At 34.8% G+C, this 21,951-nt stretch overlaps 15 protein-coding genes across 15 annotated transcripts; 6 read left to right on the top strand and 9 right to left on the bottom strand.

Moving 5' to 3' along the window:
* Nucleotides 1–235: 235 nt before the first annotated feature.
* On the top strand, nt 236–1,138 carry HEM25 (Hem25p; the record flags this gene model as incomplete). Its single annotated transcript, XM_003684892.1, has 1 exon — nt 236–1,138. The coding sequence occupies one exon, from the start codon at nt 236–238 to the stop codon at nt 1,136–1,138; it is 903 nt and encodes a 300-aa protein (XP_003684940.1).
* A 269-nt stretch (nt 1,139–1,407) lies between these two features.
* Nucleotides 1,408–1,950, bottom strand: YFH1 (ferroxidase; the record flags this gene model as incomplete). Its single annotated transcript, XM_003684891.1, has 1 exon — nt 1,408–1,950. The coding sequence occupies one exon, from the start codon at nt 1,948–1,950 to the stop codon at nt 1,408–1,410; it is 543 nt and encodes a 180-aa protein (XP_003684939.1).
* Nucleotides 1,951–2,542: 592 nt separating this feature from the next.
* PUB1 (Pub1p) lies at nt 2,543–3,871 on the bottom strand (the record flags this gene model as incomplete). Its single annotated transcript, XM_003684890.1, has 1 exon — nt 2,543–3,871. The coding sequence occupies one exon, from the start codon at nt 3,869–3,871 to the stop codon at nt 2,543–2,545; it is 1,329 nt and encodes a 442-aa protein (XP_003684938.1).
* Nucleotides 3,872–4,306: 435 nt separating this feature from the next.
* Nucleotides 4,307–4,831, bottom strand: TPHA0C03510 (uncharacterized protein; the record flags this gene model as incomplete). Its single annotated transcript, XM_003684889.1, has 1 exon — nt 4,307–4,831. The coding sequence occupies one exon, from the start codon at nt 4,829–4,831 to the stop codon at nt 4,307–4,309; it is 525 nt and encodes a 174-aa protein (XP_003684937.1).
* A 16-nt stretch (nt 4,832–4,847) lies between these two features.
* On the top strand, nt 4,848–5,882 carry SDS3 (Sds3p; the record flags this gene model as incomplete). The annotated part of the gene is made up of 1 exon (XM_003684888.1): nt 4,848–5,882. One exon carries the CDS (start codon nt 4,848–4,850, stop codon nt 5,880–5,882), a length of 1,035 nt encoding a protein of 344 aa, XP_003684936.1.
* Nucleotides 5,883–6,100: 218 nt separating this feature from the next.
* On the bottom strand, nt 6,101–6,412 carry TPHA0C03490 (histone H4; the record flags this gene model as incomplete). The annotated part of the gene is made up of 1 exon (XM_003684887.1): nt 6,101–6,412. One exon carries the CDS (start codon nt 6,410–6,412, stop codon nt 6,101–6,103), a length of 312 nt encoding a protein of 103 aa, XP_003684935.1.
* Nucleotides 6,413–7,542: 1,130 nt separating this feature from the next.
* On the top strand, nt 7,543–7,953 carry TPHA0C03480 (histone H3; the record flags this gene model as incomplete). The annotated part of the gene is made up of 1 exon (XM_003684886.1): nt 7,543–7,953. One exon carries the CDS (start codon nt 7,543–7,545, stop codon nt 7,951–7,953), a length of 411 nt encoding a protein of 136 aa, XP_003684934.1.
* Nucleotides 7,954–8,088: 135 nt separating this feature from the next.
* SIW14 (putative tyrosine protein phosphatase SIW14) lies at nt 8,089–8,883 on the bottom strand (the record flags this gene model as incomplete). The annotated part of the gene is made up of 1 exon (XM_003684885.1): nt 8,089–8,883. The coding sequence occupies one exon, from the start codon at nt 8,881–8,883 to the stop codon at nt 8,089–8,091; it is 795 nt and encodes a 264-aa protein (XP_003684933.1).
* A 351-nt stretch (nt 8,884–9,234) lies between these two features.
* On the top strand, nt 9,235–10,656 carry AVT7 (Avt7p; the record flags this gene model as incomplete). Its single annotated transcript, XM_003684884.1, has 1 exon — nt 9,235–10,656. The coding sequence occupies one exon, from the start codon at nt 9,235–9,237 to the stop codon at nt 10,654–10,656; it is 1,422 nt and encodes a 473-aa protein (XP_003684932.1).
* Nucleotides 10,657–10,789: 133 nt separating this feature from the next.
* Nucleotides 10,790–11,875, bottom strand: SSN8 (cyclin-dependent protein serine/threonine kinase regulator SSN8; the record flags this gene model as incomplete). Its single annotated transcript, XM_003684883.1, has 1 exon — nt 10,790–11,875. One exon carries the CDS (start codon nt 11,873–11,875, stop codon nt 10,790–10,792), a length of 1,086 nt encoding a protein of 361 aa, XP_003684931.1.
* A 1,985-nt stretch (nt 11,876–13,860) lies between these two features.
* Nucleotides 13,861–15,600, bottom strand: ICE2 (Ice2p; the record flags this gene model as incomplete). The annotated part of the gene is made up of 1 exon (XM_003684882.1): nt 13,861–15,600. The coding sequence occupies one exon, from the start codon at nt 15,598–15,600 to the stop codon at nt 13,861–13,863; it is 1,740 nt and encodes a 579-aa protein (XP_003684930.1).
* Nucleotides 15,601–16,343: 743 nt separating this feature from the next.
* Nucleotides 16,344–16,562, bottom strand: KSH1 (Ksh1p; the record flags this gene model as incomplete). The annotated part of the gene is made up of 1 exon (XM_003684881.1): nt 16,344–16,562. The coding sequence occupies one exon, from the start codon at nt 16,560–16,562 to the stop codon at nt 16,344–16,346; it is 219 nt and encodes a 72-aa protein (XP_003684929.1).
* Nucleotides 16,563–17,125: 563 nt separating this feature from the next.
* RSM25 (mitochondrial 37S ribosomal protein mS23) lies at nt 17,126–17,932 on the top strand (the record flags this gene model as incomplete). The annotated part of the gene is made up of 1 exon (XM_003684880.1): nt 17,126–17,932. One exon carries the CDS (start codon nt 17,126–17,128, stop codon nt 17,930–17,932), a length of 807 nt encoding a protein of 268 aa, XP_003684928.1.
* Nucleotides 17,933–18,530: 598 nt separating this feature from the next.
* Nucleotides 18,531–19,646, top strand: LYS12 (homoisocitrate dehydrogenase; the record flags this gene model as incomplete). The annotated part of the gene is made up of 1 exon (XM_003684879.1): nt 18,531–19,646. The coding sequence occupies one exon, from the start codon at nt 18,531–18,533 to the stop codon at nt 19,644–19,646; it is 1,116 nt and encodes a 371-aa protein (XP_003684927.1).
* A 138-nt stretch (nt 19,647–19,784) lies between these two features.
* Nucleotides 19,785–21,269, bottom strand: RCM1 (rRNA (cytosine-C5-)-methyltransferase RCM1; the record flags this gene model as incomplete). Its single annotated transcript, XM_003684878.1, has 1 exon — nt 19,785–21,269. One exon carries the CDS (start codon nt 21,267–21,269, stop codon nt 19,785–19,787), a length of 1,485 nt encoding a protein of 494 aa, XP_003684926.1.
* Nucleotides 21,270–21,951: the final 682 nt, after the last annotated feature.

Raw genomic sequence — 21,951 nt, 5'->3', positions numbered from 1 at the left:
TTCAAATCAAGTCTTTCTAGGTAGTTAGTTGATAGCATCATATTTGAAGCTTAGCATTCAAAACGACAGAAAATATTTTATCCAAAACGCTTTTGAAGCAACAAACCGTTATTATTTTAAGAATCCTTAACTAATTGTTTGTTACTATATCTATATAATAATCAGTGATCAATTATCAGTTAGCCAAATTATTCTGATGGGCAGTTAACCAATTGCATACCGTTCTGACTTGTAGATGTCTGAAAAGGTTACTAGGAACAGGACTCATCTATTAGGCGGGTTTCTTGGTGGGCTGACGTCTGCTGTAGCGTTACAACCATTAGATCTTTTAAAAACGAGAATCCAACAGCAGAAAACTAATACTCTATGGTCTGTCTTCAAGAGTTTTGATAGTCCATCACAATTATGGAGAGGAACGTTACCATCTGCTTTACGAACTTCCATCGGTAGTGCTCTTTATTTAACTTCATTAAATGTCATGAGAACCACTTTGGTAAAGCAAAAATCTTGGAATCACCAATCTCAACTAGTCACAAATAAAAGTAGTCTACTGCCACATCTATCTGTCTATGAGAATCTACTGACTGGTGCTTTTGCAAGAGGTGTAGTTGGTTTTATCACCATGCCGATTACAGTAATAAAAGTAAGGTACGAATCCACCTTATACAATTATAAGAGCATTAATGATTCAATTAAAGATATTTATAAGACTGATCACATAAAGGGATTCTTTAGAGGATTACTACCTACAATAATTAGAGATGCACCATATGCAGGAATATATGTATTGCTATATGAGAAAGCTAAAGAGATAACCCCTTCGTTAGTTCCTTTAAAACTGCTAAACGATAGAAATAATGGACACTTCTCAAGTACTACTTCGACCTTAATAAATTCATCGAGTGCAATTCTAGCCGCATCATTAGCAACCACTATAACGGCCCCATTCGATACAATAAAGACAAGAATGCAATTGCAACCTAATTTATTTCCTAGTTTCTTAAAGGCTGGTATGATAATTATTCAAAAGGAAAATCTTCGACAGTTATTTAGTGGATTAAGCATGAGACTTTCTAGGAAAGCTATGAGTGCTGGCATAGCATGGGGAATCTATGAAGAATTAATAAAAATAACCTGATTATCCCAGAGTTGCTCAGAGGAAAAGAATTTGAATTATGAAAGCGTATAAACTTAATTTAATATATATATAGTACATAATAATAGTTGCATAGGACAATTATTTTCCTAAATGATTATCGTCTCATTAAAAAGGTTCTATTGCATAAAGGTGTTGATAGAAATAAAATAGGATCCCAAGTCTCAACAACTTTAATTGATGATTAATTATTTACAAGTTTCCACTATGCAAATGTTTGCAAGTATCATTCTTTTTAAACTAGTGGTGAATTATAAGGATATTTTTGCATTAGGGACAGCTTCAGTTAATTCTTTCTTAAGAACGTCTAATATTTTTGTATTATCTCTTAAAGAAACCCATTCACCTTTGTAGTAATCATATCTGTTAGGTCCCGAGATAGGCGAAGCCAGCCATATCTGTTTGTTTGGAGGTTGTTTATTAATAACGTAGGTGCCAAACTTATGAACTGTCACTGTCAACACTCCATGACTTAAATCGACGTCAGGAATATCTTTTGGAAAATTTTGACTAATATCCTCTATGTTTTCGGATAATTCTTCTAAAAATTGATCTGCTACATTATGGTACACTTCTATATTTAAATTTTTAACTTCATCTGGTATTTGAAACCCACCTGTGGATGCACTTGCATATGCTCTTTGAGACACCTTATTATTCACAGTTAATTGCTTGAAAGTTAAATTCCTAGCAGCTGAAAGAACAAGTATTTTTGATGAAATTGATCTGCTTATATTTTTTTGAACTGGATGACTGACATACCTCTGGAATCTAATAATGCTATTTCTAAACATATTTTTAATTACTGCTCTTCTTTGGTAAACAGTATAACATGTGCATTTATACGTTCCAATTAGTTACAATTACAATCAATCATTATAAATAGCATTACTTTTATCTTATTTTTTCATATCACTAAATATATTGAGCCCCATTGTCTCTCATTGCGTAATTGAAAAACCACAATATTTCCAGATTTTATGAATGGCTTTTAAGCAAGATGAAGATATAAATACATAGATGGATGTCCTGAATTCCAATTGACTTACTAAGTTATAGTCTGATAGTATTTTAATTTAATTTTATTTATCGATAGAGATCGAAAAAGGACTGCTTATCAAAATATTCTTAAATTATCCAAATATTATACAGTTTTAGAAAAAATAAAATTATTAACATAATCAAATTACAATTATTAATGAAAATGGAATAGTCTATCAGATTAGAAACTAAATTTATAACATATCTCAAGACTGAATTTTTATTTTCACTTTTAATAATTGCAAATGATTAACAAAAGATTAAAGAAATATTGTAAATAAGCACCAACAAAGTTAAGTTTTTTTAGTAACAATAAAAAGATGTATCTTATTCAATATGATATACTTATTGTTGCTGTTGTTGTTCATTTGGGATTGGTGTGGAAGCATCTTGTTGAAATTGTTGTTGTTGTTGTGGTGGTGGAGGTGGCATACCTGACATCATCATACCTTGTTGTTGGCCCATTGGAATGAAAACAGCTTTTTCTTTACCCCAGCCTGTCTTTAAGTTTCTACCTTGGAATGGATAATTGGCTAAGACGACAATACAGACTGCTGCTTGTTCATGCGTATCGTATTTAATAAAACAGTTACCCTTTTCTGGATAATATTTAAAATCTAGGATAAAACCGAAATTTTGTAATAATGGAATTAAATCAGCTTCAGTAGCGAAATGTGGGATGTTACCGATGTAAACTGTGGTGACTCTTAAAGGAGCTCTTCTGATCATGTCATCTACAGCTTGTGGGTTTACTGGTGGCAGAACTGCTGGACCAGCAGGTGGAGCACTCATTGGCATGTTACCCATTGGTAGAGGTGGCATATTGTTGTTGTATGAACGGAAACCTCCTCTTGGACCGTTGCTGTTGCTGTTGTTATTGTTACGACGGTTATTCATATTTCTATTGTTATTATTACCATTACCGTTTGTTGCGTTTTCACGTTTTGAAGCCCAGTTGATTCTGATCTGTCTTCCGTTCAATTCTGTGGATTGCATTTTATCCATTGCAGTTTGTGCGTCTTCCTGATTACTGAAAGAAATGAAACCGTAACCTCTTGATCTACCTGTTTGCATATCCCACATAACATGGGCTTGCACGAAAGAAGGGAATTCACTGAAGGCATGACCCAAAGTTTCATCATCAACGTCAACGTTCAAATCACCAACAAACAAGTTAAATAGACTTTCATCGCTTGTGGTCTGTTGAGACTGGAAAGCCCAATTAATTTTCAAAACCTTGGTTTCAATGGTTTTGCCATTCAAGTTCTTGAACGCGACATCTGCATCGTGGTGTTGTAGATATTCAACAAAAGCATAGTTGACGCTATTGTTCTTATCGTTAATGACTTTAACGTTTGAGATTGGACCGCCGATTTGGAAGTATTGTTTCAACGTTTCCTCGTTGATGGATTTATCCAGGTTCCCAACGTATAAGATCTTGTCTGAAGTCTCTCTGCCACCGTTGATAGCGTTGGCAGGGACAACATCAGAATCGTCCTCAGCGGCGGTTCCCACCGACTCTTGGTCTTTTTGTCGGTCTTGATTTTCATCCTCTTGGTTCTCTTGACTTTCAGCAGCAACCGGAGTCTCAATTGATTCCGGACTAGCAGGAGAACTGGAAGCCAATTCTTCGGCAGGGACGGTGTCCTCGACTATATGTTCTTGTTCTGACATCTGATTCGGCGAAACCAAGCTGGCGTGTACAGTAGTGTGTATGGCTGTGTGAGCAGTTGTGTGAGTGTGTGTCTCTTCTGTCCGTATGTGATCACGTAGGTCGAAAGAGTTCGTTCAGACTAAACTGGATAAGGACTACTTTGCACACTCGGCGGGGGGGAAGGAAGGAGAGGTAGATGTAGGTTATTGATAATAAAGAGATTACAAATAAGCCTAATTGACAGACCGAGACATGCAGCTGGCAAGAGACAAAGCAATTGCACAACAACACGCAAAAGCACACACCATATATATACATATATTCTTATAGTTAAAGTATGACAATAACAAGAACAGTAATGATAACCTGTTGTACATGTTAGAGTCAACCTTTACGGTGCGTTTACCTGCGAAGCAACGTCCGAGAGCCGAGGGAACCGCGCGTTAACAAACTTTTCAGCGGCGACCGGCGAGCGGGTGCGGGCCTTCGTTGTTGGTGAGCGGCGGGTAACCGCAGCGCAGGAGTGATGGCAGTGGACAGCGACAGTGACAGCGTGGTGCTGCGTGTGGTGGGGGGTATGGGCATGCAAGGGCCATTGGAGATGCATGCATGTACACATGTCTTCGCTGGAGCAGGCCCATGAAATGCTGCTTGGACGAGTGCCGCTGGGCGCTGACGCTTTCGAACCCGCCATGACTGCAAGCCCGCCGCAAGATCGCACCGTCCGACGTCGACGTCGGATCAGACAGTGCTTGTTTTCCTCTTGCAGACATATGGCCCGATCGGGAAATTGACCGGATTGGGTATTCGCACCAGGCCTCTTCGCAAGAGCTCAACAGCTTAACTTTTATGGTTCCAACTAAGGCACATATATATGCACTCATATCAATCTTTACATACATGTATGTGTATATATATAGGTGTGTGTGTGTGTGTGTGTGTGCTTTAGTATCAATCCTTCCGGTCGACAAGGTCACCATTGCACTGCGACCAATTATGCTTTCACGTAAAATGAACCAGACTGAACTCTCCCGTAGGGACAAGAGGAGGCACAATATCGAGTCGAAAGTAACCAAAGTTTACTCAGGCTTCATAAGCAATAAGGACACGTACTACAAGGACCGGCTTACTACTCTGCAGACCAACTTGACCACTCTGCACCAGGGCAACAACCAGTTTTACGTCAGGAGCATCAGGGATTTAGAGGAAGAGAGGGATGCAGAGCTCATAAGGCTCAGGCTCTACGAAGAGTACCGTATTTCCAGGTCTTCTGTGGAGTTTCAAGAAGACATCGAAAAGGGGAAAAGCGAGTACGAGGACCTGGTCAAGCTGTGCAAGGAGAAGCTCTACGAGTCCATCGAGAACAAGATGAAGAACTTGAAGGAGGAGAGGCTGTTGATGGATATCGCGAACACGCACTCGTATGCGATGGATTACAATCGCACACGTTTCCACAAGAACACAAGAAGCCACACTGCCAGCGGGTGGGAATCTGCCTCGAACACCGATTTTGCATCTTTCGCCACTGGTAAAAACAACAACAATGCATACAATTCTCCAAATGAAAGCACAGACACCGGCGCCAACACCGATCGCAGGTCGCTAAGAAGGAGGGTTGCTACTAAGAGCGCGATGGGCACACTGAACAGTGAGAACCATTCGGATCACGGAAACTCCACGTCTGCTTACAACAGGGACGGCTTCACGAGCGGTAATGCCAACGAAAGTGACTACAACAGCGCCGGCAAGGACACCGCCAACAGACAGTTGCAATCGGACTCAGACTTCCTACAATATCTGAGTGACAATTCCGATCTGCAGACCCTTTTGTTCGGCGAGGACGCCCAGAACAATGCAAACTCGTCAAACAGTTCAAACAAGAGGAAACCAAAGAACTCTCAAAGATTGTCCACCAAGACAGCGCCGCCATTAGCATCTTTGTCATCCGATGAAGTTACAAATGACATTGTGGTGATAAGAGATCTGACGGGACAACCTGAAGCGCCCTTCAAAGTTCGAACAGAACAATAAGACGACCCACACATACACACTAATTCCGATCAATACTACTAATTTATTAATAATAATACAAATTTTTTATTCCATTTAAATTCTTAATTATTTAACCTTTTTATTACAAATAATTAAACACTACAGATGTGATATATATTACAAATGATTTTTGAATTTCATATTGGGTTGTTTGTCAATGATTGCCTTAGTTGATAGTAAAGCATACACTAATTCGTTTAACCACCGAAACCGTATAAGGTTCTACCTTGTCTCTTTAATGCGTAAACAACATCTAAAGAGGTGACGGTCTTTCTCTTGGCGTGTTCAGTGTAAGTGACAGCGTCTCTGATAACAGATTCTAAGAAAGTCTTTAAGACAGCTCTGACTTCTTCGTAAATTAAACCCGAGATACGCTTGACACCACCTCTTCTAGCTAATCTTCTGATAGCTGGCTTGGTGATACCTTGAATGTTATCTCTCAAGATCTTTCTGTGTCTCTTAGCACCACCTTTACCTAAACCTTTACCACCTTTACCTCTACCGGACATTATGATTGTATATATATTATTGATTGATTGGTACTTTATAAACAAAGAACCAAGAAACTAACAAAATAATGGAAACAACTAATCTCCAGCTGGAAATATCAATAACATGTTTCCAATGATGGTTCTTTATATATTTGCAAGAAATCCAATTGCCAAAACCCAATGCAAAGAAATATATACACAAACAAACAAACAAGCATACCATGCATGCATGTTGCACAAATAATAGAACAACGTGAAAATTATATCACGTCTGATCTTAACGTTGTGATCCTTCGTCATTCCAGAAGCTCACAACATAAACATACCTTGTCTAAGCCAAAGAACCCCAACACGAACTGCACTTCATTACGGTCTGACTCGATCATTTGAACTTAAGTTGTTCATGTATCAACAGCGATGAGGTGTCAGAGTGCCACATTGAACTTGCATTGCATTGCTCTGCTCTGCTCTGCGCTGCTCACTAATCCCTCTTTACAAGCTCAAAACAGTTCGTGAGATGGACGCGAAACATCACGGACGGGCGCGAAATCATCAGAATGCCCTCTGTTAGTGCTGGCCAACGCTGACCCAACGTCAACCACACCATAAAGAGCAGTCAGCCAGTCTTCACCAGAACAGGTCACTTCGACGTTGATGGTAACGGACGGCCACGATATCACCTTGTTTATTAAGAGGTCGTGGGTTTGGTACTGGACTAAGATTTTCACATATTCTTGTTACGATGGTCAAACGCAGTTGTTCACTTGACGAGAGACCACTGCAACAGCAGTCACTTGTTTGCTCTGAAGCTGTTGTTCACACAATGGCTTTGTAACCAACTGCCCCATTCTCAAAATTTCTATCTTGATAGTTCAATTCATGCAACCAAGGCCTTCGGTAATAAGTTGTTTGGTATGAAATTACTAGAATGATTGCGTTCTTCTAGTAGCTCATTAGCACTGGGAGATATGTTTTCTTTTGCCAGAGATTGTTTACAGTAACTTGCCTTAACCATATTTTATTTTTCGTATATAAAATGGCTATATATTCTTATTTACTAATTTGTTTTCTTATGGATTTTATAATACTTTTATTTTGGGGTTCCTACTTGCCAGGAAAGACACCATACATACACATATTCAATCACAATGGCTAGAACCAAGCAAACAGCCAGAAAATCTACTGGTGGTAAAGCTCCAAGAAAACAACTAGCCTCCAAGGCTGCCAGAAAATCTGCCCCATCTACTGGTGGTGTCAAGAAACCTCACAGATATAAGCCAGGTACCGTTGCTTTAAGAGAAATCAGAAGATTCCAAAAGTCCACCGAATTATTAATCAGAAAATTGCCATTCCAAAGATTAGTCAGGGAAATCGCTCAAGATTTCAAAACTGATTTAAGATTCCAATCCTCTGCTATCGGTGCCTTACAAGAATCCGTCGAAGCTTACTTAGTTTCCTTATTCGAAGACACTAACTTGGCTGCCATTCACGCTAAGAGAGTTACCATTCAAAAGAAGGATATCAAATTGGCTAGAAGATTAAGAGGTGAAAGATCATAAATTTTATAATAGTATTAAATATATATATAATTTATAACGTTGTAATATAGGCAAAAATTCAGGAATTTTTAAAGACAAAGCACACTATTTGTATTCATTGTATATGTTGTATACCTATCTATGAAGTTGCTGCTGTTACCATTTTAAAGGTAACCATGAATTCTTAGTGGCAACTTCTTTTATATATTTATCATCATACAATTCGATGAATTGTTGATCTAATGCACGAGCTTTTGGAAATGAAAACCTTCGGTATTCATCAAATATCATTGTCAATGACCAGTTCTGAAGTTTTCTGATACACCCAATTAAACATCCAGTTCTATGTTTACCTCTATTACAATGTATCAGTATTGGTTGGTTTTCTGGATTAATCACAATTTCTAATGCTTTAGTGAATAAATCAGACGGTATATTGACAAATGGTTCTTTGTTGCCACTCATGCCTACCTGGAAAAGTTTAATATTTGCTTTATTCAGAAATTCGAGGTTCTCTTGTGGATATTCTTCAGGTATCAGTACCAATATGGACTTTAATTTTAATCTCTTCTGCAGAAAACTGAAATTCTCTATCCGTGGGAAACTGCTCCTATATATTTCACCAATTACATGACTAAAATTCTCAGGTGGGATAACTTCATTACGATCCGTTAGCATGCCATTATGGTCACCAATAAGTTCTGTCATTCTTTGTGTTTTCAATTGTAATTCTAAATTATCCAATTGATCATCTGCATCTTCTGAATTCACTTTTAAGTCACCACATTCATCGTGAAACTTTCGAAGATATTCATCACCTTGTTTACTATAAATTTCATTTTCTGTCAACACTTGACAGGGATCTATATTATCCCCAAAATCTGTTTGGGTTAATAGACTCTCTTCCTCATTGGAACTCTTCAAATTTACGATATCTTCGATAGCTGGCATATCTAGCTCTCTCAAAAAGATGTTATATTAGTTACTGTATAATAAAGAATCTTGTCCCATTTATAATTTGACTACAAAAGCACACAATTACTCCATATATCAAATCATAATTAAACTATTAACCTTTTAAAATCAAACTTCTCTACTTTTCGATTTTAAAAATGACTCGCTCTTTGCAGCGATCTGCGAAATAAGATTTAAAATGTATAAAACCATATCTGTTTAAGTATATTATACTTCTTACTTTAAATATACTTAAAAATTGCAAAAGGGTGTCAGTTATGGTTTGTATAAGCCATTAGACACTTAAGTATACAAGTTAAGAATACTGACTAGGAAAAAAAAATTTAAATGGAAGCTGTGGCGACTGTGAATTCTTCAATTGTTAATCTGGTTAAGACAATTGTCGGTGCAGGCTTATTGGCCATCCCATTCGTTTTCCAAAACGATGGTATTTTGTTTGGTGTGCTATTAACATTGCTGGCTGCTACAACATCTGGGTTTGGGTTATTTGCATTGGCAAAATGCTCTAAGGTCATGTTGAATCCTAGAAATGCCTCTTTCTTTACCGTCTGTTTGATGACAAACCATAAGTTAAGTGTCATAAATGATTTGGCAATGATTGTACAATGTTTTGGCGTAGGAGTAAGCTACGTAGTGTTGGTTGGTGACTTATTCCCAATAGTTTTTGGGGGTGAGAGAAATACATGGATCATCGCTTCTTTAGTGGTAATATTACCGTTATGTTTACTTAGAAGCATGAATAGTTTGAAATATTCTAGTATATTAGGTTTATTTGCATTGACATATTTGACATTGCTAGTCATCTCTAATTTTCTTGACGATGTGATACTCACTGATAAATTTATGCAACACAGGGGTGATGTTAACTGGATTAAGATTCGTGACTACAAAGGATTTGTTACAACATTTAACATTATAATATTTGCCTTCACAGGGGCTATGAATTTATTCTCAATTATAAATGAATTAGAGGAAAATTCAATGAAAAATATTTCCCATGTTATTAATTACTCTATTGGAATATCCACGATTCTATTCCTATCCGTAGGTATCACAGGATATTTAACGTTTGGTAGCAATACAGTTGGAAATATTATGTTAAATTATGATCCAAATTCAGTATGGACAAACGTAGGTAATTTTTGTTTAGGGGCAATGGTTATACTTTCATTTCCACTTTTATTTCATCCGCTTCGAGACGCTGTTAATAATATTATTGTATATTACCAATATTATAAAAGTAATAATGACCAGGATTCCGGTGTTATTGTCGGTAACAATTACGATTCAACATATTCAAGGCCAATAAGTTTATCAGTAGCTGATGATGAAGAAGAAGAAGTAAACTCATTAGTAAATGGAGAAATGAACATTACTGTTGATAACAGTAGTATTTTAGAGGATGTTAATGAAAATCAATTTACTTCAGGAATTAAGAGTGATTTCAGTCAAAGCCGTTTTTATATCATCACATTCGCATTGCTGGCTGTTATCTATATTACGGCACTAACTGTCACTTCCTTTTCGCTCATTTTGGCATTTGTTGGTGCAACAGGTTCTACATCCATTTCTTTCATTTTACCTGGGTATTTTGGATTCAAATTAATTGGAACTGACTCTTTAATCGTTGGTGAGATGATACCTAAAAGGGATATGTTTTATAAAAAATGTTCCCAAGGCTTATGTTTCTTTGGCTTATTTATTATGGTTTTTTCATTATACCTTATTTTGACAGGTAATAACTCATAATCAAAATCTACTCGACCTAATAATATTCTTTCATACTTTTAAATGGAAATGCATTGAACTAGTCTATTCGTAATTATATAATATATAAAATATAACAGGCATACCAAAGAACACGTAAGGCTTCTGCATATTTTCACAGATTATCAGGTGTAATTGATGCATGTGGTTGATTAACTCGATTTGGTCTTAAATACAATGTGTGTAATAGAAATTTAATCCATGATTCATGGTATTTATCCCAGTGATCATAAAGTGTTATTAATTCTTGTATTGTATCCATTACTTCGTCTAAGTCGACATGCGATTCTGCCATAAATCTATTAAAGATACTATGGCTTCTCCTATCTATATTTAAAGAGTTGTTATAATTATCATTATTTATTTTCAATGAATTTGTTGAACTCTGGGTGCCATTTAGGCTGCTTTTCGATACTTTGCCTCTAATACAAATTGTTATAAATAAACATGCCATTGCAATAACGTGAGGGGGGTATAGCAGATGAACATCACTTATGTAACTGTCATTAATTAATGACCAACAATTTTGAATATCTTCTGAAGAAATGACAAGGTTGTATTTTTTGTCATTTAAGATATTTATAATTTGCTCCATTGAAGTATAAGAATGATGGACAATCAAATAACTCTCCAATTCTTCAATGAGATAAAATTCAAATTCAGTTATCTTTGTTGGATCTGGTGGAATGAATTCTGGCCATAGTGACCTAGCCTCACTTACTAGCGTTCTGATATATTGTGGACATTCTTCGACTTTGCATGCCAAATAAACACATGTTGTAACTAATAAATACAAGTTTATTTCTCTTATGGAAACTTTGATCAAGAACCTTGATAAATATATCTGTGCTGTTGCTAGTGCGCATTGGCGAATATTCAACCTTCTTCCTAACTTCATTATTAAAAAGTAACAATAGATTCGTAGATTAAAATCTTTATCGTAATGCAGATCTCTATGTGAGATGGGTATATTTTTAGTCACAGGGACATTCATATTTCCGCTCAAAGACACATTGTTGCCAGGATTTTTAGTTGCAGAGTCTAAATTCAGATTGTTTGGCTTTGGATCAATGACTATGTTCAAACCTTGGGGAAATAACTGATATTCCAGTATCCACAATTTCTGTCTCTCTTTATCCAAACTTTCTTTCGTATGCTGCCATTGAAATCTTTGTGTAGAAGTCCAATAGCTAGCAGACATACTAATATGCTAGTTTCAATTCAGGTAGTAAAAGGTTGTCTCTCGTTAGAACTCACAGAGATATTAACTATTTTCAAAATGCTATGATTGCTGCTTTATAATTAATAAAAATGATAATTTTTTCAGCAAAAGTTCTATCAGATAAGGAATTGTGCTTGTATGACGACTGTAATACTTCTGTCAAACGTAAAAGTTACATTAACCTTGACTGATTTCTAATATATTTATTACATCTTTAAATCAAATAAAATAAGGTTGATTACATATTATAGCTAAATCAAAAGACATTTATCGCTCACGTGATAGTGAGTAACAGCGGTGGTATGTTACACTGATTACAAAGTTACATGGACTGGATGCTACAGAATAGCATCACCATTAGTGAACTGGGTTATTAGTAGAATCGCATATTGACATATATACATATTAAAACTGAGAAATTAAGACTGGTCGGTAACGCAGCTATAAAAAGCATCAGATTACTTGCCAACGTACTTTATCGTCTTTAAATTAAAGAAATAACGAATGTAAAAGGAGCATGAAAGGAATATGAGCCTTTGAATTGTCATTTTCAAATATATAAATACATGTGAAACCAAGTTCTTGAGTCAAAATGTCAAAATCAATAAATGGAAGCCCTAGACAAAACAAGACACAGTTTTGAAGATCTGATTTTAAACAGTCCTAAGTCAAAGTTTTGCGAGAACTCTGGCACGCAAAGCTCATAACATTGCATAGAATGACCAAAGTGTTGAAATAAGACGAGATGCGATGAGCTGAACACTCTTGAAAGGAGTTATTACAAACAAAAAATTTCAATGAAATTTCAAGTTTTTTTCCAAAAATTTTTCATTTTCAATTTTTAGTTCCGATTACTATATAAACAGACGTTTATCTTATTAAATATATATTTGTAAAAGTATTCTTTCTTTATCACTAATTTCATTAGTATTTGATTGTGTTTCTTGTTTCTTGTCTTTTCTAACTTTAAATGAACCGGTCCATAGTCGAAGAATCGTCACAGTTCGAAGCTTGCTAAAGGAGACTCTTGAGTTTCAATTGTCTCTAGGAAATGCTTTGGGGTAAAGTCTCCGACCAATTCATATGCGGAAACGTAATGAGATTTAAAAATTTTTAATTCTTATATCAACTCATTAATGTTTATGGGCACATCTATGAACATTTTGTCCTTCAATTTCTTTTATGTTTTGGAGTGTATCTTTCGGTATTGATGTTTTTTGAACGTCAAACGATAGTTATGACGATTGCAAGATTTGTTTAATCACATTTTTTGTAACCCAATGGAGCTTACTATCTTGACTCATGGACCCTATTTTTTTATTTTATTTTAAACAGTTTGTGGTTGTTACTTTATAGTAACGTACCAATGTATAGTCAAATATACCAAACTGGATGCAATTCTTTAGAGTTGTTCAAAAAAATGTCAATTATTGTATAAAGAGTTTAGAGATGAATAATTATTTCATCTTAGTTGAGTTGAGATATTATTCTACTTTATCTTTATTATGTATACTTGACAGCTCAATGAAAAAAATATTGCCATTGAACTTTTTAATTTTTATTGAATTTAATTTATGTGATGAGATACTAATGCAACATAGAGTCAAGCTCTGAGTCAAACAAAGATTTGATATGGAAGAGAATTGCTTTTATTAGCTGATTATTATTTTCAATATTTAATTATTTTTTTGTAGTTGTAAATTTGTCTTTATTTATCTCTGCTTGTTCTCTCTTTCTCTTGCGTTGCATATTGTTTTAAATTTTCGATGAATTTCTAAAATCTTAAGTCTGATGAGTATGCATTGTTACAAACTAGTATATACTTACGTTTATATGTACTAATTTCATAGTAGAAAATATTATTACTTATTAAGGTGGATTGAATTATTTGTTAATCTTGTCTTATCATAAAGTACCTCTCATTTATGATAAAAACTATAGTCATATTATGTATTTCAGAAAAGTTAGGATCTTCCTCCAATTAATTCACTGGCATATATTATGATGGTCCAAAATATATTACACCAATTCCAAAAACTCCATGAATCCACAATGATAGAATTGTCTCCTAGATTAGTTGACTTAACATCTGAAGAGGAAGATAACCAATTTTCACAATTCCATAAACATATGTTTTTCTTCAATTCACCAGAAAATTGTAAAATAAGATGGGTATACATAGCAATAAGCATGCACGGACTGAACCAATAAACAGCACTCATGAACCCAGTTAGGTCATGTGCATCAGGTTTTGTTCTTCTTTGAATCGCGGGGATGATTCTAGTAGCAGAGTAAAATATCATTAATCTGAAAGATAAATTAATTATAATAGCCGGGGATATAGAATCTACTGCCATTTGTGCGGTAATTTGTATCAAATCATTAATTGAAGAAGGTACGTTGATAGTGAAGTTTTTTAGAAATACCCAGAATTGTTTAACGATCAGATTTTTTGAAATACCCAATTCAATAGTCTTTGGGAAAAGATGATGCTCAATTGAAGAGAAAGAAGAAAATGCATCCATTATATACTTCTTACAATACGTTAAAACATTATCAGCGACAGTAATTCTATTTTGATTCATTTGCCAAACTTCATTGAACCCTTCTAAAAATTCATCTGTAGCAGAAATTGCCAATTCTGGAGACATTTCATAAATACAACGAACAATATAGGCAAAGAATAATGAACTCTCAATAGCAGATCCATTCTTGCTTACGATACCAAATACACCTAAACCACCTACTATAGATAACGTAAATCCTAACATTGATGCAGTGCTGACGGTTAAATCCCAAAATGGAGTCACGTAAATTCTGTTCAAATAATATAATGTTGCTGTAATGACACCACCGGAAGATAATAGTGATAAAATTACCCAAAAAGATGAGTGCTTTTGTTGTTTCAACCAAATATTTGTTTCTCCAATTGTTTGAATGCCTAGTATCGTGAAAAAACCTTCCAGAAGTGTAAAAAATGGAGTGGAATTAATCAGTAGGAATTTCCATGGTTTGATAAAAATATAGTAGTAATAGAAGAATAAAATCCATGAGTTCAGTTTTTGTGGATCTGGTACACTATTCCCTTCAGATTTTAAAGCTAACTGCAACATTTTATTCAATCCATTATCCTCACGAAATAAAATTAAATTCATAATATTCACGAAATAATCTTTAATAATGAATAAAATTTGGTATTTGGTGTTTGTACCATTTTTTTCATTATAATAGTAATCATCCAAAAACGTCAATGCAGTTATCAGATCCTTATTATTGAAGCCTCTTAAATATATCTGTAATAACGAAGATATTATAAAATTTTGAATATAAAACAGAGAACTCGCCAATAATCTCAGCGTTGTGTTGTGTGTCAACCTTTTGGTGATTATAGTGACCGATGTAGAAATGAAGTATAAACCAAAAAGTGTCCCTGTAAAGGACAACCCACAGTAAATTCCTCCGATCTTAAAAGAAATTGGAATTGTTACGACAATATTTAATAAATAGAATGCCACCAATACAGCATGACCACTGTTAATTACACCTCTTGGAATGAGGTTCTGAAGTATATATTTTCTTCTACTTGGTTGACGGACGACAACCGTTTCTTGCATTAGTTTCTCTCTCTGTTTTTGTTTCTGTCTTTGTCTTTTCTTCTTCTTCGTCCCCTCTTGGAAGCTGAACAGTTTATTATCAGATGTCATCACGTAAAAACTAAAACAAAACCTATATATTCTCCCACTTATATTTTAAACTCTCAGTCAATTTTGCGATTATTAATAATAAAAGATGATAAACTAGAATTTGAATTCTATCAACCTATTCTTTCTGAAAACAATAGGAAATATCAGCTAGATTATATCGCCTAAGTTGAGAATAACAACTGTAATCGAGATAGTTTATAGTGTATGAACGAAAATTACTTCTTTGAACGTATTGCAATAATTAATTATACACTAATAGCCAACAATCACTTATTCAACGGATCTTTATATAGGCACCATATAACCTTCTATCAAGTATATTAATTAATATCTCTTCTTCTTGTACAGTGCAATTTGTTATGTTTTGTTAATTTTAAATTTAACAACATTCAATTTCAATTTTCAAAAATGATTGCGACTTTGAGGGACACATAGTTTAAGACACATATTGAATGATAGATACATACTAAGAATAATCATTTTTGAAGAGAGTATACTGAATGAAATTATAGTTCAGTAAATGTAATACTGTTAGTAGTTACATTAATACATGTTGCTAGTACCTACAGAGTAGAACTTTATTGAATTTAATGTGCATTGACTACTTAAATATATGTATATTATAAAAAATAACGAGACTTAAAGGCCAATATATATAAGTTTGTGTATGATGTTGATATCCTTCTACTGGCTATCGTAAAGGTTTTTTAGTTGTTGTTGTATTAGGGAACCATATCAAATGATTAGCTGTTGAATTGGTTGACAGCCATAATAATGCATGCAATACTGACATATGGAGATGCCCTTTCACCTATACGTGAAAGTTTCCAAAAAGTAGATAACACACCAGTATCCTTATACCTATCAAATAGCGAAGGCCATTGTGAATGAATATAAGTACTTGAACAAATCAATAGTAATATAACCTGCAATAATGAGGAAAAATTGAAAAGAGCAGACATCTTGGAAGCTCCTAATCAATATGTATGTGTTTGGTGAATTGTTTTGGAATTGAACAAACACAAGTTGTAATGAACACTCAAGACAACCTCAAATAAACTTCTTTAAATCGAACATTGAGAGTAGTTGAAGTAGTTATTGTTTCTTATCTCAGAGGTTGGTTTGGGTTATTCTAAAGTCGAGAATTTGAAGTAAAACTAGGGATTACCCGGAGTGTAGCAAAGAGTTCTACGGCTGCTTCTTCCCAAAAAACGTAATCACATGTGACGATAAACAAATATATAATTTGTCAAAGTGCAGTTCTAGGAACCATTACATACAAAGATATAACAAGTACAACTGTTTTGTTTAAAAACATTGGTACTTATTAAGTAGATGTACTATCCGGTGAGTTACCAATCCGCTTGAACCACGAACTTATTAATTGTTTTATTTCGTTTTCCTAATTTGAGAAATATTTTTTACCATTGATTATTCCTTTTTAATTGAGTAATTTAAGCCCAATTGAAGTGAACTCGGTTTCGATAAAGCAACAGCAAGAACAGCAACACCCTTCGGATCAGAGATGAAGATACAACAGAATGCAGTGAATGTGCTGGAAAGAACCTCTTCTTATTTGAGGTCGGGTCTATTGACAAAACAACCGGCTTGGTATAATGTCGTTGCTGAAATTCCTCCATCGAAGAAATTCGAAAGGACGCCAAAATTCACTAACCCATCTAATAACAAGAAATTAAATGAACTAAGAATCATCGATGAGAGACTAGTTAGTGATAGGAACGGAACTTTTTTATTTAAATCAAGATATAACAAACTTGATAAGAAAAGTTCATCGAAAAACGTATACAAACCGGCTAAACTTTCATACATCGAAGATCAATTGAGAGAAGTATTTTATATTCAGCATCCTTGGGAATTATCGCGTCCAAAGATAGTAGTTGAAAACAATGGTGACGAGACGTACGACTGGTCTCATATCCAACAGCTCGGTAAGGCACTTGATGGTGAGAATGTTGTTCAAAGAGCAATGTATTTGATGAAAAAGAAACTCATAATGATATTTCAAAAGCATACGATCAAAGCTAGATATGAATTTTACAGAGTCAGAATGCAATCAGAAATTGAAGAACAAGTAGCACAAGAAGAAGCGGAAATGTTTGGATCTGTTTTTGGGCCATCCACCATCGAATTTGGTATGGATCAGGAACAAAAAGTTATTGATGTTTGGAAGAGAAAAGCAATTGCAGAAACAGAACTTATGGAAGCTAAACGTACCAATCCATCAGAAACATGGGCACAAGAAAAAGAAGAAGATGTGAATTATCCTGACGGTGAACAAATTACCGAAGAAGCTACTGGCATCACTCTTTAAATATATGGACTTTTCAGTAAAATTTCAAAACAGCGCATATGCATCTAGTCAAAAACATATATATTCCTATATATATATATAACTTTCTGTAAATAATATTTATTCATGTGAATATAGTAACAAAATATTGAATATAGTAACAAAATATTGAATATGATAATAGTTAGTATGCTCTTCATTTAGGTGTCCCTTGGCATCAAATTCCACGGGAACTTATTAAACTTCCCGAGGACTCGTAATGACTCTCAATTCATTTTAATAAGTGAAAAATCGAAGAATACTGATTTAAAGGTTACAATTGAATATATTGAATTCAATAACTATGACTAATATATACAATACACTGATCATGGTGAACATTGCAATTACAATTGCAATGATTTTAAATGCTGTCAGGTCTTCATCTTTTTGCGAAATATTTAAACGTATATAAACTCTTAACTATATCTAGTTTTACATATTCTTGAAACTTTTATCTTCTCAAGTGAACTATTAAATGCTTCTAATTTATTAACTTTAATACAAAAGAACAATTACATTTATAATAGGCCGCTATACTTTATAATAAATACCTATCTGGTAGAAACTCATTAATAAAATGCTAAGAAGATCGGTATATAACAGACAATTTCAACGTACAATAGGTAACATTTCCAAAAAAAGTAACCTGACAATTGGTTTAATTCCTGGTGATGGTATTGGAAAAGAAGTTATACCTTCTGGTAGACAAGTATTGGAAACAATTGGTCCAAAACATGGTTTAACTTTCAACTTTATAGATTTGCAAGCGGGTTGGCAAACTTTCTTAGATACAGGTAAGGCATTACCTGTAGAGACAGTCAAAACATTAAGAGAAAACTGTGATGGTGCATTATTTGGTGCTGTTCAATCACCTACTACAAAAGTTGAAGGATACTCCTCACCAATTGTTGCTTTGAGAAAGGAGCTTGGCCTTTATGCAAATATTCGTCCAGTTAAGTCTGTCGACACTCCAGGTAATAAAAAGGTAGATATGGTCATTGTCAGAGAAAATACTGAAGATTTATACATTAAATTAGAGAAAACATACATTGATGAAAAAACTGGCACAAGAGTAGCTGATGCCACTAAAAGAATATCAGAAGTCGCAACAAGAAGAATTGCTAAAATTGCTCTTGATATTGCGTTACAACGTTTAAAGAATAACGGAAATGTCCAATTAACTGTTACACATAAATCAAACGTCCTATCCCAATCTGACGGTTTATTCAGAGAAGTTTGTAAAGAAGTATTTGAATCCAATAAAACTCTTTACAGTGATATCCAATACAATGAACAAATTATCGATTCCATGGTATACAGATTGTTTAGAGAGCCTGAGTGTTTTGACGTTATAGTCGCTCCGAATTTGTACGGTGACATTTTGTCAGACGGTGCAGCTGCATTAGTTGGATCTTTAGGTGTCGTTCCAAGTGCAAATGTTGGCCCAGGGATTGTTATTGGTGAACCTTGTCATGGTTCTGCACCAGATATCGCAGGAAAAGGTATTTCCAACCCAATTGCAACAATTAGATCAACTGCTTTAATGTTGGAATTTTTGGGACATAGTCAGGCAGCCCAGGATATTCAAACTGCCGTTGATTCAAACTTGAGAGAAGATAAAATTAAGACACCAGACCTAGGCGGTAAGAATTCAACATCTGATGTTGTTAATGATGTCATAAGGAGATTATAAATAGCCTCACATAATTTAAAGTAATATTTAGATAAAATTAAGTGTATTCAGTAAGAGTCATTCATATAATATTAAAAGGAATATTAAATAACAATATGCAAATTGAATATGGTACATAGATATTATATATTATGCTCCTCAAATATCACGTTCGAAACATACAGCGAAAAAACCGATACCACCATCTTCTTTTGGTAATGCTCTAATGCAACCTCCTGCAATCTCTTTACATTTTTCTTCGTCATCTCTGAAAACTTCTTTGAATTCATCAACCCATCCTCTTCTTGGCCAAGTAGGGATCACCTTTTCTCTATTTGCAACTCTCCATCCTGCTTTTTTAATAGTTTCGTCTAATAGCAAGTCGATTACAACTCTTTCATTCTCTTCGGCGTGAATCGAACAAGTACTATAGACTAGTTTTCTTGCCTTAGGGAAGGTCATGGCATGTTTCACAACCTGAAATTGAAACGAGGCTAACTTCGATAGACGTGTCTTTAAATCATCTTTCTTAGAAAACTCTTCATCTTGTTCGACTGGTATACTCTCAGATTCGTCATCTTCATCAACATCTTCACCTTCTTTTTTCTTGTTTAGAGTATCGATGAACTTTCTACCAAATATACCACTACCAGAACAACTTGGATCGACAATGAAGCCGGTGACGTTCTTGAATTTTTCTGGAGTAGCGATCTTAGTAAAATCACCTACATTAACTTCAATTGTACGTGCACAGCCTGCAGTTCTTACCATTTTTTGTAAAACTTTTGCTCTCTCTGGATCTTTCTCGAAAGCATGTATTTGTATTTTTTGGTCCTTTGAAGGTCCACCTAATATATACGCAGCGGTATGAGTAGTTTTATTACCGGGAGCAGCACATGAATCGATAACAATATCATCTTTTCCAGGATTTAATACATGAGCTGGGAAACAAGAGGCTCTATCTTGAATGATGATTTTACCTTGTTTATATAATTCATGAGAGGTGATTTTATCCTTGGTGTGAACCCCAAATAAATTTGGAATAAATTCATCGTGATAAATTGTTCCTTGTTCAATTTTTGACCAATGGTCAACTCTGGTTGGGAATTTTTTCTCCAATTCTTCTAAGATACCTTCGACACCCTTTGATAGTGGGGTTCTAATGGGATTGATACGAAACCATCTCACCGGAGTGATATCATTAGCATCATCTTGGGAGCTAATAAGGTCGCCCCAGCTTTTGAGTTTCATTTTAACTTGTAATTTAACCATTTCACTACGCAAACTAGTCTTGTACTTCAATACATACTCTTTCAAAGGGTGTTTGCCCATTTGTATTCGCTTACTTTTGGAGAACAGTAAATCATGGCACAACAATAGAATTGTCAATCTCTCGAATCTAGGTTTCCCATTCTTCTTTGGAATGTTGTTCAGAATACCAGATTTTTTCATAATCGTCTCTAAATACGGTTTGTACTTCCAGCAAGACGCCATGACTGCATAAATATGTTTTGGGTTGCTTTGAACTTTGTAAATTTTACAACTCTTCAGAACAATACTCTGCATAGATCCAGAGATCTTACCCTTAGCATCTTCCTTCTCCAAAAACTCCAGGACCCAAGTAGCGTCTCTATAAAAGTTCATCGTCAAATAATAAAGCCCACGCACACAGGGAATACCAATTGATTATCTGGTCTTTTAAGTTATCGAATTACAAGAATTTATTCTTGTAAATTCATATACCACCCCCACATACACACATTTATATATATATACTAATTGTAATGCACATTGTTCAAGCCATAATACTACCTCCACTCATCTCATCTCATCTCAACTGTAGTGTTCTGTTTCGAAATCGAAATTGAAGTTTTTCAAAATTCGAACCGTTAAAGAAAAAGTTAAAAAACACAAAATGAAAAATTCGAAAAACACACAAAAACATCCGCACAGAGACTAAAAAAAGAGAATAAAAAGAAACGACAGGAAAGGAAAGCACCAAATACAACATACTCGTTAACCATAAAAAACAATACATACAGCAGAAGCAATAGAATTAGCATATAAAAAGTACTATAAGCACACATAGGTGAGCATTGCCTCTGATGAAGAAATGCTCTCAAGGTTAAGAGACTTTGAATGACAGACACTTTTTACGTACCACCCAGATCAATCAACACAATTGCTTCGGTGGTTAAGCCCATGTCCTGTTCCTCTTTGGCGTAAAATTAATTGCTTGGGACTTGTATGTGTGATTTTTTGTTTTGCTCTACAATAACACAATGTGATATAGAGAGAGGCATACCACTGTGGGTAACAATAATTG

The sequence above is a fragment of the Tetrapisispora phaffii genome, chromosome 3 (assembly GCF_000236905.1).
Source record: "Tetrapisispora phaffii CBS 4417 chromosome 3, complete genome".
In the NCBI taxonomy this organism is placed as follows: Eukaryota; Fungi; Ascomycota; class Saccharomycetes; order Saccharomycetales; family Saccharomycetaceae; genus Tetrapisispora; species Tetrapisispora phaffii.
The sequence above is the reverse complement of the archived record's forward strand: the minus strand, read 5'-3'. Positions and strand labels throughout refer to the sequence as shown.